Source organism: Balaenoptera acutorostrata, chromosome 2 (genome assembly GCF_949987535.1).
Source record: "Balaenoptera acutorostrata chromosome 2, mBalAcu1.1, whole genome shotgun sequence".
In the NCBI taxonomy this organism is placed as follows: Eukaryota; Metazoa; Chordata; class Mammalia; order Artiodactyla; family Balaenopteridae; genus Balaenoptera; species Balaenoptera acutorostrata.
Genome location: NC_080065.1, coordinates 62,465,950 through 62,481,014, shown reverse-complemented (window position 1 = coordinate 62,481,014; position 15,065 = coordinate 62,465,950). Strand labels below are relative to the sequence as shown.

The following is a 15,065-nucleotide window of genomic DNA, read 5'->3' as shown; positions in this document are numbered from 1 at the left end:
TGTACAACTTTTGATATCATCATCAAATTTGAATAAGAGCCTGGCTGGGTAGAGTATTTTTGGTTGTACATTTTTCCCTTTCATCACTTTAAATATATGCTGCCAGTACCTTCTGACCTCCATAGTTCTGTTGTAAAGTCAGCTGAAAGCCTTATAGGAGTTCCCTTGTATGTTATTTGTTGCTTTCCCCTTTCTGCTCTTAATATTCTCTCTTCATCTTTAAATTTTTCCATTTAAATCACAGTGTATCTTAATGTGGTCCTCTTTATGTTGATCCTGTTTGGGACTGTCTGTGCTTCCTGGACCTGGATGTCTCTTTCCTTTCCCAGGTTAGGGGAGTTTTCAGATTATTATGTTTTTAAATATGCTTTCCATCCCTTTCTCTCTCTCTTCTTCTTCTGGGACTCCTATAATGAAAATGTTGGTACACTTGATATTGTCCCAGAGAGCTCTTAAACTGTCCTCACTTCTTGATTTCCACTACTCTGTCTTCCAGCTTGCTGATTCGTTCCTATATATGTCATTTAGTGTACTGTTAATTCCTTTTAGTGTATTTTTCATTTCAGTTATTGTATTCTTCATCTGTTTGGTTGTTCTTTTTGTTAAAAACTTCTAACTTCTCTGTTCATCCATTCTTATCCAAAGTTCTTTTGTTATCCTTACAGTCATTACCTTGAACTCTTTCTCAGGTAGATTTCCTATCTCCACTTAGTTCTTCTTCTGAGGTTTTATCTTGTTCCTTTGTTTTGAACATGTTCCTCTGTTGCCTCATTTTGCCTAACTAGTTATTTCTATATATCTGGTAGGCTTGTTACATATCCCAACCTTGGAGAAGTAGCCTTTTATAGGAAATGTCTTAAGCTTCCAGGAGTTCACTCCCCTCTGATCACTAGAGCTGTACGTTCTAGGGGTGCCCCCTAGGTGGGCTGCATGGGTCCTTCTGTTGTGGCAGGTTGACTACTGTGTGTGGTCTCATAGGCTTGGCTGGCTCACAGTATGGTTGGTTGCCAGGCCCTGCTTTGTGTGGAGGCTGCTGGCCCCTGGTTGGTGGGGCTAGGTCATAAGGTGGCTGGCTGCTGAACCCCAGGGAACCCCAGGGCTAGTGCTGGCTCACTGATGGGCAGAGTCTGGGTATAGGAGATCCCAGGGCTGGTGCCCATCTGCTAGTGGGTGAAGCTAGTTCTTGGGGCCAGTGCCAGCCCACTGGCGAGCAGAGCCAGGTCCTGGGGACTGGCTTCAAGACCCAGGGGTCCCAGAGCTCGTGTTGGACTGCTGGTGAGTGGGACCAGTTCCTGATACAGATGGCTGTGGGGTTCAGTGTCCTAAAGTTTGTATTGGCCTACTGCTAGGCAGAGCTTGGACCCAGCTGGTCCTAGGGTTGGTGCTGGCCTGCCCTTGGGTAGGCTGACTCCTGCCACAGGAGGCTGTGGGGCTGTAGTTGTCCTGGGGCTGGTGTCAACCCACTGTGGGTGAGGCTGTTCCCGAGGCTAGAGCAGCCTTGCTGGTGTACAGACCTGGGGCCCAAGGTTTTCTCGGCTGGTGCCTGCCCACTGGTGGGTGGAACTGGGTGCCAGGGTCTCTGGCTACAGGGCCCTGTGCGTCCTGGGTCTAGTGTTTGTGCACTGGTGGGCGGGTCTGGATCCTGGGCCCTCTGGTGGACAGGGCCATGTCCAGGGGCAGCTCTGGGCTCAGGGATCTTAAGGTAGCCTGTTTTCAATATTATTTCTTGTCTAGTACTTAGTACATACATTTGAATCAATAGAGATAATAATTCCATTAGTGCAAATAAACTTACTAATGAATATACTACTTGAATACTGATTTGTAAGCAGCTTGTTTTGTTTTTTCTTTTTTCCTTTTTTAGGTCGGACACCACTTCATGAGGCAGCTAGTATGGGATGTAATGATATAATTGTAGAGTTGTTAAAAGCTGGTGCTAATGTTAATTGTGAAAATGTAGATGGAATTCTGCCCTTACATAATGCTGTTGCAAACAACCATTTAAAGGTATAGTGCACATCAGATTAGGTTCCTATTTCTTTTTCTTTAAAAAGTGAGTGAAGACAGTGAAGATATTTTAAATTGCAAACTAAGTGATTCCTTAAAACAAATGATTTTTTAAAACTGCTTAAAAGTACAAATGAATATGATATTACATATAGATTAGAAAACCAGTGTATTTCCTAATGAATCATTTTTCCATTGTCTCTTCATCATGTAATTCATGTAAGTGAGAATAAAATGAAAGGGCTAGAAGTAAACACAGCCTATTAGTATAATACAGTCCAATTTTAATTGTGTTAAATGCTTTGCTGTTGTGTATAAAAGAGTCTATATAGTGATGATATATGTGACAGCCAGATGTTTTTTAAACTCGAAATTTCTCAGTGGGTTTGAAGTTTCAAAGAAATGGGTAAAAGCTCAAGTTGCTTATTTCCTTGGGGGTTCTTGTATTCTTTTCTCCTTTGTTTTTTTTTTTTTTAATCAGATAGCTATGGTAAAAATATCACAAGAGAAAATTACCAGGGTAATTATTTCAGTAACACTGAATTTCAAATCTAGACTTTAAAATTCTCCAGATTTTTAAACTCATCTTTTTTGTTTGACAAACCTTAGGAGATTTGTCAGTAGGCAATATAGACTTCAGGAATAATTATTGGCTTTGAAAAATAGTTAAGGAAACTACCAGCAACAACAACAACAATATAAAACCAAGGTTCATATAAAAAATTCCTTGGATCTCTCACTAAAACTACTTTATCTGTCTCTAGGTGTTTTTAATAGCCTGGTAGTTTTTATTTAATTTTATGAAAATATATCCCCACTGTTTTCAGTCTAAATATAGTCATGTGAAAGAATAGTATTGAATTTATGATTTGCAGAGATAAGAGAGATAAACTAAAGATTAAGAATAATACCAAATGGGTGGGCTAATGTCCAGGGAGGCTTCTTTTGATCAAAGAAGCTCTTTGACCTTTAAGATATTTAAATTAAAGAATTGACAAAGTCTCAAAGTTATGTGGTCATGCAATGGAAGAAAGCAAACAGGAAGAGTCATTGAAGTGATGAATTTACTGGTTATATGTACAGGGAAAAGGTTACTTAAAGTGAAACCACTTAAATAAGGGCCAAAATTTCATAGTAGGAAAATCAGGATTTTAGACATTATCCTGAAAAATGCAATATAAACAAAATAAGGGGTTTCCCAATACCACCCCTATACTTGGAAATTTGTTAGAAGGTGTTACAGAGCTCAGCATATGATTGTACTCATAGCTAAGATTTATTACAGCAGTATGGTAAGGATACACAGGGAGATCATCAGAGAAAAAGGTGGAGTCTGGAGGTATCCATGTGCAGGCTGTACTATGCACTCTTCCTCATGAGAGGTCACATACAGTTTGCTTTTCCCTCAGCAGTGAAAATGTAGCAACGTAAGTGCAATGTTTCTGTCCAGGGAAGCTCATTAGAAACTCAGTGCTCAAGATTTATATTGAGGGCTGGTCATGTAGGCACCCTCTGCCTAGCACATAGCAAGATTCCAGACTCCCAGAAGTATAAACCACATTGCTTGTGTAGACAGTTTAAGCACAGAGAGCCACTCTTATCAATTAGGGAAAGTTTTATATCAGTGTAGTGCACTGTTTACCAGCCAAGTTCACAGATGCCAGCCTCAGACCAATCTAGCAAACAGCCTTTCTAGATAGCAGTTTTAGGCCTGCTATGTTAACTCTTTTCTAAATAGTATTATATTTAGTTTCTAATTGAAATAATACTGATTTCTGGAACAGCAAAAACAGAATAATGTATGTTTTCTTGGCCTAGCTTTTCTGGCAAAATAGTATGACAGCACATAGGACATCCTTTATCTCACAGTTGGTTTTTTGCATCATGACCTCAGGGAAGGTATTTTTTTCAAAAATTCTGAGAGGTACCACAAGTTTTCCCTAGGTCCTGTATTAATCCATTCATATTCAAAATTTTTCTTTTTTTTAAGTTAACAGTTTTACCTCTAAGTTTCTCATTTATCAGTTGCTTCACAGGTGCTTCAAGCATTTCTACAATATTATTTTAATATATGACTTCAGGAAATCCTACATCTTTACATTTTGACTTTGTAATCAATTTGTAGTGTATTTCCATTTTATTGTTGGCTATTTACAATATCAGGGACCAGTGGTAAATTGACCAAAACTCAAGAGAAAGATGTTGACTTGATGGATGGGAAAAAATGCCATGTTATTGAGCAGGGAGGGATGTTTGATTAGATCAAATTTTGTAAGTAGCCTTCATAAGTGAGAATTTTCCTATTTTGAAGACTGTAGCTTCCCTCATAGAAATTTGGTAACTTCAAGGGTTAGAGAAAATGATTACTCAGATGTAGAGGGTCTTCTGTAAAGATAAATGCCAAGAACTGAAAATTCACCACAGGAAATAGCAAAAAGGGAGCTTGACAAAACACCGAACTGGATTTTAGAGAACTTGAGTTCTAGGCCTAGTTCTGCTGCTTGAAAAAGATAATGATATCTTTACCCTTGAAATAAGGAATTTGATCTAGAGCTGTACTGTCCTATACTGTAGCCACTAAGCACATGTGGCTATTTAAATTTAAATTACTTAAAATTAATTGAATTAAAAGATTCAATTCTTGGACTTCCCTGGTGGTCCAATGGTTAAGACTTCACCTTCCAATGTAGGGGTTGCAGGGTTTTATCCCTGGTCGGGGAGCTATGATCCCACATGCCTCGTGGCCAAAAAACCAAAACATAAAACAGAAGCAATATTGTAACAAATTCAATAAAGACTTTTAAAATGGTCCGCATCAAAAAAAAAAAAAAATCTTAAAAAAAAAAATTCAGGGATTTCTCTGGTGGTCCAGTGGGTTAAGATTCTGCCCTCCCAATTCAGGGGGCCTGGGTTTGATCCCTTGTCAGGGAACTAGATCCCACATGCATGCCACAACTAAGAGTTTGCATGCCGCGACTAAGAGTCCTCAACTAAAAGATCCCACACACTGCAATGAAGGTCCAGCCTGCGGCAACAAAGAACCCTAGTGCAGCAACTAAGACCCAGAGCAGCCAAAATAAATAAATAAAAAAATTTTTTTTCAAAGTTTCAATTCTTCAGTTGCATTAGCCACATTTGAAGTACTCAATAGCTACATGTGGCAGTGGCTTCCACATTAGACAGTATAGATTAAAACATTTCCATCATCAAAGAAAACTCTGTTGAACAGCTCTGGTCTAGAGCAAGGATTGGTAAATATTTCCTACAGAGGGCTAGATAATCAACAGTTTAGGTTTTCTGGGCCACACAGTCTCTATTGCAACTACTCAACTGCTGTTCTAGTGCAAAAGCAACCCTAGACAACATGTAAATGAGTGGGTTTGACTGTGTGCCAATAAAACTTAATTTACAAAGTCAGGCAGCAGACTGGATTTGGTCCATGGGCCATAGTTTGCTATTGCTTTATCTAGAGAATTACTGACGTTCTTTTACCTAAGTGGTGATAAAGACAAAGTTTGCTTTTGGAATAACCTTCCACATCTCTGTTGCCTTTACTTTAAGGAGAAATATTCTATTTAAAAAGAAGGAGGTAGTATTTTTAATGATATTTTAATTCCTTTGGTACTGATATATTGCCAGCATCTTTCTTCATATCTTCATTAACTTTCCCTCCATGTGACAGTTCTTCTATCATTGACTCATTTTATTTCTGACTCACTTTCTCCCCTTTTGTCCCTATTTCTTTATTTTGAGGTAGGATATTGATAGATGATCTAGGAAGATTAATAAGGGGGAGCAAGAAAGGTAAATATATGGTACTGTAGACCTACTAAGTATCAATTCTATAACACCCTGTATATTTAATTCCTAATTTTCTCTCTGGCATGACTACATGCAAAGTTATTCAACATCTTATTTTCTTTTTCAACTTTCAATTTAAAAAAAATCTTAATTTCTTTTTTAAGTTATCTTCCAAGATGGTCATGTATTCTGCATTGTAAAATGTGGAGAATAAAAAGATAAGGAAAAGAAGAATAAGAGGAAAAGATTTTTTTTTAAGATAAAATGTGGGTGGGAATGGGTACCCACTTTTGTACAAGATGGGATAGCAGGGATAAGATATTTCCTCCCACCTTAAAAACTAGAAAAGTGGGCTTCCCTCGTGGCGCAGTGGTTGAGAATCTGCCTGCCAATGCAGGGGACACGGGTTCGAGCCCTGGTCTGGGAAGATCCCACATGCCGCAGAGCGGCTGGGCCAGAGAGCCACAATTGCTGAGCCTGCGCGTCTGGAGCCTGTGCTCCACAAAGAGAGGCCACGACAGTGAGAGGCCCGCGCACCGTGATGAGGAGTGGCCCCCATTTGCCACAACTGGAGAGAGCCCTCGCACAGAAACGAAGACCCAACACAGCCATAAATTTAAAAAATAAATAAATAAATAAATAAAATTAAAAAAAAAAAAAACTAGAAGAGTGAGCAAAATATATGAAATAACAGTTTTGAGACATTAGACAACATGCAGCAGAGGGCAGTGATCCCTGAGAGGATGGAAACAAATGAGACGAACCGTATGATTGCCCCACCTCATGGACTAGGAGGAGTTTCCAGGCAGAAGCCTAGGGAGGAAGAAAGCAAATAACCTTATGATCTCAATGAGTTGAGAAGACTGTTTGGAGTTTAAAACTCCAACAGCTAAAATTTATGGGGCAAAATACCAGACAGAATATATCTGCACAGAGAGAATTCTCCAGAAATTTAAAGGGGAATCCCCTCAATTCCTTGGCTGATCTACAAATGTGCGTAAGGAAACTACACGAGATTAGGCAAAGAGCCAGCAGGCTGGAGATTACACAGGGCTAAATAGGGGAGTGTTTTCCTTAAGCCCCACCATGTGCCAAATACTTTACACGGGTTCACATTTAAGCCTCATAGGTGAGAGAAATGAGGTTCAGATGGTAAATAACTTGCCCAAGGACATAGCTAGTAAGTAGCAGGAGTGAGTTTTGTATGCTTGACTTTAAAACAAATATATTTTCCTTTAGGCTGGGCTAACTCTAGGCTGATAGAACAAAGAAGGAGCTATCCTTATTATTTCTGCTGGCCCGTTTGCTCCTAAGTTTTTCTGCTTTTCCATACCTGGACACAACTTGAAAGAGAAAAGCTACTAGCACATATGCATATCTTTACTTTAACAAAATACTGACCATTTTTCCTAAACAAAAGGTTTTTCAATGGTTTGAGTCATTTGCCTTGTGCAGATGGAATCACTTTTTTACTAGTTGACTTATACTGTCAACTAATTAGTGACAATCTTTAACTTCGATGAATTATAAACTTACTTCTAATTCACAACTTTGAGTTATTCAAATTTGTTAAACACAAATTTGAGTTATTTGAGTTTTTCAGGGAAGCATTATTTATATTAGAAACTTTTGCCCCCAAAATGTCACAACATTTATCTTTGACCTCAGTTTTCTCTTCTTTAAAAGGTGGGGTTGGAGTAGATTATTTTTGTTTCTTTTTAATCTTATTAACATTCTGTGAATATGTCATCTATTTAGGAAACATATTTGCATAGAAAATATTAGAATGGACATTAGGTTCCCAGGCTAGCTTATAAAACCTCCTAAACAAGTAACATACCTGAAATATAGTTCAAATGAAACTTTATTCAACTATGTCTGATGGCAATTTATAATACAGTGTATAATTTAATATAATCCTGAAATGATCCTTGCTCCCTTCTCCACCCTGTCTTCCAGCAGCTTAGAGGAGGACAAAAGGCTGTGTTAAAAAGATAGAGTAAATCCTTTTGCACATCAGTCTACCAAACTCTGCCTCTTCAGCGATGAAGGCAGCATATCTGGTACTTTCATGTCATCGTGTTTGGTTCTTCTGTGAGGACAGATCAGCCCAAATCAGTGGAGCAGTTTACAGTTGTCATATCAAATTTAATCAAGATTTTCTTGGTCAGCATTTGAAAACTTGTTTTGATATCTTTTAATACTTGATATTGGTGTCTTGTAATGAGAGCAGGAATTATTGATCTTAGGTGTCTGTAGAGATAACTTTGGAAAAATACCTTTTAGGCAGCTGAGATTCTACTACAACATGGAGCAAACCCTAATCAAAAGGATCAAAAGCAGAAGACTGCTTTGGATGAAGCAGATGATAAAAACATGAAAGAGCTGCTAAAATCTTATGGTGCTATTGAGACTGACAATAGAGATGAGAGTAATGCTGTAGTCACTGGTATGTATGTCAGTGGTGCTTGCTATTTTATAAAGGTGTGTGCCTCTGCTTAGAAAAAGAAAATCTTAAGATTTGTATAAATTGTTTCATAACTAGGGATAAATGTTTTGTATGTTTATTAAACTCTTGAAAAGCATCATTTATTTTTAGAAATAGCATTTCCAAACTTGGTTTAATTTATAGATTATATGGTCCTGTTGTATTGGAATTATATGTTGAAACAAAACACATATCATTCATTAAACAAACATTAGTCTCTCATAACATTGGATCTGAGATAGAGATGTTACTGAAACTATGCAGATTGGTTTACTTGTAGTGGGGCCGGAAAAGAATGACATTATACTAAAGTCTTTGAAACTAAGATTCCATTACTTCAAGATTTGTAATGATGCCAACTTTTCAAGACAAACTTTCTAATGCTAGAATATGAATTTGTTAAGCAAATATATTATGCTTATATATGTATGTATGTATGCTTATATATGTATGCTTATATATGTATGTATATATATTATGCTTATATATGTATGTGTAATATATTACAATGGAAAGTATTTCAAGGGAATATATAGTCAGGTAAAATTTTGTGAGCCATTTTTAGTAGTAGTTTTCACTTAAATAATATAATGAGTTATCTATAAGAAATAAGCATTTAATCCTGCCATTTGTGGCAACATGGGTGAACCTGGAGGATGTTATGCTAAGTGAAATAAGCATAGAAAGACACAGAAAGGCAAACCCTTTATGGTGTCACTTATATGTGGAACCTAAAAAAGTCAAGCTTAAAGAACCAGGTAGGTAGTTGAATGGTGGTTGCCAAGGGCTTGGGGGAGGGGGTGATGGGGGGGGAGATGGGGAAATGTTGGTCAAAGAATACAAACTTTCACTTATAAGATGAATTAGTTCTGGGGAGCTAATATATAAGATGATGATTATAGTTTATAATAATAAATTGTACACTTAAAATTTGCCAAGAGAGTAAATCTTAAATGTTCTCACCAACACACACACACACACACACACACACACACGGTGACAATGTCAGGTGATGGATGTGTTAAAAAAAAAAAAAGAAAGAAGCATTTAGTGAACACTAATTGAGAAAACATACATTTGTTGAGCACCTGCCATAAAAACCAGGCACTTGCCCAAGAAGAGCTTCCAGTCTTGTGAGGAGATAGACCAGAAAACAGGCAGTTAAACACAATTTGGGGAGTGTTGAGGAGAGGGAATTGTTCTTCCTTTTCCTTCATGCTTGAGCCTTGACTCATAGAAGAAGAAAGCCAGGAACTTATCTGTCCTCTCTATGAGGGAGAATATTGGGAAGAGAACCCCCGTGACTCACTTTTCCCCCAGCCTACCACAACCTTACCAACTGTTTGTTTTCAAGGGAGGAATCATTGTTACTGATATGATCAGTGAGAGGCAAGGATAATCATTGTGTCCTATTTTACTAGTGAGCTAGATCACATGTAGGTCAAAGTCAAGAGACTGACACACAAATCTTCTTTTCTTTGCCTGCTACCATATGCTAAGTCCATAGGGTCAGGGACTTTCTTAGAGCCCCAGGCATGTCTCTTTCCCTCTTCACAGCCATATTTGGAGTTATTGGGCACTCTTGTTATAAAGTGCTATATCTAATCCCACTTTTCTGTTGTTTCTTGTATATACCTTTCCTTCATCAGGTTCCCCAACAGAATGAGGGGTATAGGGTACCCATATATGGAGAAAGAGAATCCAAAATGGGAGAAGGTTCAGAGAGAATTCTACAGAGACAATGAATTATAGTCATAGTATTTAAGAGCATGGACTTGAAGTCAGATCTGGTTTCAGTACTAGCTATGTGACTTTAGGCAACTTCTTGAATCCCTCTAAGCTTCACGTTCCTCTTCTGTAAAATAGATGTAATTAATTACCTACCTCATGGGCTCATATGAAGATTAAATAAGATGATTCAGGAAAAGAGTTCGATGTCCAGCATGTGATAAGTATTCAGCAAATGTTAGCTGTAGTTAGTCAATTGATAATAAATAATGAGGTGCTGACCAACATTAAGATATCATAGTAATTATAGACTTAATTTATCCTTCCCATTCCTGTCACCATTACAATTGATAAAATGATGCTAAATTTTTGCACATTCTTATATTTTCTAATTTTATGTTTTAAAGTAAAAATTCCTGCTATCCGGGCAAAAAGACATAAACAGTGTTTTTGTGATGACTGCAAAACTGTTGATACACGTTCTGTTTCACACCAAGAAAAAACAAAAGAAAACCTTGCCATGGTGAGTGAAGTTGAAATCCTTTTGTTCTTCAGCCTAGAAAATGCCATTCTTTGGGCCAGCCAGCCATTGGCTGTTGGCAGCACTCTTTCCATTTTAAGGACATACAAGTTGAAAGTGTTTTTTGTCATAAGAAAATAATGCAGCATAATTGAACAGAATGAACCAAGAAAATATGGTATATAGTTAACTCTCCATTATCTGCATTGAACACAGAATTATAGTTTAGCTGCTATCCTTTACACCTAGATTGGGTTTTTTGGCTACTTCTTATCCGACAGACAGTGCCACTGTCATAGTGTGTCTTCACCCACCCACTTCCAAAAAGTATCTAGGATACATACTAGGTAGAAAAGACCCTGGAACCCAGACAGAGAAGAGAAAAGAAACCTGGTTTAACCAACGTGGATCCCACATGGTTTATAGTGATAGTGTTTGCTATATGTGAAATCCCTCATGTAAACGTATATTTTTGAAAAAAAAAAAAACAACATAGTAGTCGCACATATATTAATATATAAGATGCATATTCTTAGTTTGATTAAAATATACAGCTTACTAGACACTAACTTCTTAAGCAAAGTAGCATCCTCAATGAAATATTACTTTGAATAAGACTATGTATGTTGATTAGATTTCCCTTACATATTTTTTGTTAGTGTAGAGGGGAAAATATTATTCATTGAACCTAAACTATGATTAATCAACTATTTTATACCTTAAATATTTTGAATGGTATTCAAACTAAATTGTATTTGCCTCAGCATTTAAAAAATATTTTACATTGTTCCTGGTGTCTCTTGTAATGAATGAAAAGTTAATTGTCAATCTAATTGTCATTCCCTTGTAGATAATGTCTTTTAAGCTTACAGTTTTTAAGATTTTTCTTTTATATTCTGCAGTTTCACTAGGTTATGTCTAAATGTGGATGTGTTTTTAATTAATTATTCTAAGGACTAGACATGCTCCTTTAATCTGAAGACACATTTCTCATTTGTATTTTGGAAACTCTCAGCCCTTATATCTTTGAATATTACCTCTCTCCCATTCTCAGTATCTCCTTTTTTGGAACTCATATTTAGATGGCTGTTAGACCAGTCTCCATATGTCTTTTTCATATTTTCCATCTCTTTAACTCTCTGCACTATATTCTGGGCAATAGCCTTTGATCTCTGATTTTCTACCCAAAGCCTTGGGTGGGTGACAAGTAGAATTTTTTCAAATCCTTATTTAAGCTAAAGGACACCCACTCAAGGTCACTAGCTTTATGAGGGGACTCCATTCTAACTCCTTCTTCATGTGGCCCTGAGGCCTTCTGTTCCTTTGTAGGACCCTAATCCCTAATATCTATGTTTGTTCCAGATCCCTCATGGGCTGCTACTAGCTTCATTTTATTTCTCTTTCTTTTTCCAATCTTAGCTGGGGACAGGTGGTTAAAGTTTATTGTATTTTGTCTAATGTGTTTTTCCAACTGTTTGGAGTAGACTGGAGTCCTTCTGTATCAGCTCAGTTCACCATATTGACCATTAGTATCTTTAAGGTATATTTTCATGTAAAGATTAAAACATTATGGAAAAATCACCCTATTGTTATTAACTATATGGGTATTTGCTTCAGGAATAGTGTATATCATTTTAGATGCTGAGCCACAGAGGAATATAGTGGAGATATAGGAGTTTAATGAAAACCAACTTAAAAAAAAAGAAAAAAACACAAATATGCAGACATTAAAATCATCAAGGGTTTGTCTTTTGTAAATGTAAAATTGTTTTTGAATGTTGAAATTTCCAAACCAAATTGAGGAAGGGGCGGGGGGGGGGCGACTCTATGGCCAGGTGCAAAGGAAGTGAGATGATTTTAGTTTGGTGCTACCTTCGAACACCTTCAGATCACAGCATGTGTAGGCAGCCTCCTTCTCTACCTCCGTACAGAATGAGTACAGAAGTAATAACAAATAATAATGATAATAGTTTGCATTCACCGAGTATTTATTATATGGTAAGCTCTCCTCTAAGTGCTTTATATTAACCCATTTAGTCCTTATAATAATTCTTCTAGGTGGTTTCTATTAATATCATTACCTTCCTCATTACAGATAAGGAAGCTAAAGTAGGAGAGGGTAAGTAACAATCCAGAATTACATTTCTGTTAAGTAGCAATGGCAGAATTAAACTCCAGGCAATCTGACTCCAGAGCCTGTGCTCTTAACCACTATGTTTTAATATTCAAAATTGTAAAAGAGATGTCAGAGGCAAAGATGATCCTGCCATAGTAAAAGTTGTAAATCTGGAATAAAATCATAGTGAAGCTTTACAGTAAGTAGAGTATAAACTGTCTATAAGTTGCTTATTCCAAAGACAGATCCTAGGTTAGGAGTGTTTTTTTTTGTTTTTTGTTTTTTGGGTTTTTTTGGTAAGATAAACAAATAGTAATGAAGGACTAAGAAGGGGGATCTTGGAGGGAAAGTTTTACTGGGCCCTCCATGGTAAAATGTGGAGCTGGTATGGAGTGAAAAGTTATAGCCCATGGTGGACAAAACTGAGTGCATCTACAATATGAAACAAAACAGTAAGGGAAGTCAGCACCAAAAGATGTTTTCTTTATCCCAACCTGTAGGTAGAGGCTTAGTCTGGTCACAAATTTAGACCTTTAGTTTGCTTTTCCACATAACTGGATGGTTTTATTATGTGCATTTTCCATATCCCTTGTGGGCACCAAAGTAAAACTTTAGAGCAACATACTTCACAAGGCTTTGAGGACATACATCTTTTAAAAATGAATGTGTTTTGAGAATATATTAAAGGATACATAGTACGAGTCAGTCCATCAGTTGTCATTTATTGAGCAACAATTGTATATCCAGCAGTGTGGGAACCTATACAAATATGAAAGCCATGCTCCTGCCTACAAGATCTCATTGTTTTGATGGAGGAAATATAAAAGACATTATACATGTTAATGCTAATTTCTGTAGCACTGAAATTCTTAAGTAATTCTGAGAAAGAAGAAATCAGTGTGGATTAGATTAGTCAGGGGTGTTGTGTGTGAGATTGGTTTAATATAATAATAATAAGCAGTATTTATTGAGCTTTTACTTTGTGCTGACACTGTCCTAAACATTTTATATGTGTTACTCAGTTCAGACAAGGAGAGGATAATTAATCTTGCTACAAGATAATTAACTTGTAGTCACCCAGCCAGGAAGAGATGAAGCCGGAATTCAAACCCAGGCAGTCCAGTTGCAGAGTCCACTCCACAATTCCGTCTCTCATAAGAAAGAGAAAGTTCTGGGCAGAATACATAGAAGGCATTTGAGTCAGGAATATTAATACTGACAAGTATATAAAGAGGTGGTTTTAAATCCCCTTTGTGAGTTTTTGAGAGTGTTTTGTATTTGTAAGACTATGTGTGAAATTTCAATAGTGTGCAATGATAGTCATAAAGCCTTAAAGTGAACTTGTTGCATATATATGGTCTTTAAATATTATGTGCTGAGTTGTTCTTTTTCTCCTATGCCTATAACAGAAGTCATTGAGAAATTGTGATTCTTTGTATGGTTGCTACTCTTACATTCTGTTTTCCTGGAGCAGATCTGCTACATAAATCAAGATATATTTAAGTTTACTTTTTCCCCAAATATGCAATATATATACAATTAAGTTTAAACAAAGCCTGAGTACATTTGGAACATAAAGGGAAATGAGCATTTTTAGTGGCACTTTCTTTAGCACTTTTACTGTGCATCTGTCAGTTGCATATCAGAGAAAAACATCTACCTTCTTGTAATGAAGTTTTTAATATTTTATCTGATAGCATCAGACCATCAGTGCCATTCTACAAGATTTAGAAGAAAAACAAGAAAATTTATTAACGTTTGAAATAAGAACCCCTGAAGATGCAGGTAAATATATACTCATACCCAAGTCTGATTATTTCAATCATCCAAGGTATTGCTATCTCATCTTCTTTTTTTGGGGGGTAGGGTATAAGTATGATTGCATTTTTATGAAGTTCAAGAACAGGCCAAATTAACTTTCTGGTAGAATTCAAAATAGGAGTGCAGTGGGGTTGAAGGTGCCCTCCCCCAAAAATATGTCCACATTCTAAGCCTCAGAATCTGTGAATGTGACTTTTTTTGCAGGGGGGAGAGTCTTTACAGATATAATTAGAGATCTGGAAATGAGATTTGTCTTGGATTTTCCAAATGGGCTCTAAATCCAGTGACAAGTGTCCATATAAGAGACACACAAGAGAGAGAGACACAGAGAGAAGGAGAAGGCCATGTGAAGATGGAGGCAGAGACTGGAGTGATGCAACCACAAGCCAAGGAATGCCTGGAGCCACCAGAGACTAGAAGAGGCGAGGAAGTTTCCTCCCCTAGAGCCTTCAGAGGGAGTACAGTACTGTCAGTACCTTAATTTTGGACTTTACTCTTTGCAGGAGTATGATATCCCTTGAAACCAAAGTAAAATAATATAAAATGAAATCATGTTTTAAAAGTTATAATAAATCTTCAAAGTT

At 37.0% G+C, this 15,065-nt stretch overlaps 1 protein-coding gene across 1 annotated transcript in view; it reads left to right on the top strand.

Annotated features, from left to right (window-relative positions):
- Positions 1 to 15,065, top strand: part of ANKRD31 (ankyrin repeat domain 31) — a 137,259-nt gene that overhangs the window by 77,740 nt on the left and 44,454 nt on the right. The window contains exons 17-20 of the mRNA XM_057541532.1: positions 1,865 to 2,007; positions 8,095 to 8,257; positions 10,432 to 10,547; positions 14,358 to 14,445. Coding sequence (XP_057397515.1) covers positions 1,865 to 2,007; positions 8,095 to 8,257; positions 10,432 to 10,547; positions 14,358 to 14,445 — 510 coding nt within the window. The remainder of the gene's footprint in view (positions 1 to 1,864; positions 2,008 to 8,094; positions 8,258 to 10,431; positions 10,548 to 14,357; positions 14,446 to 15,065) is intronic.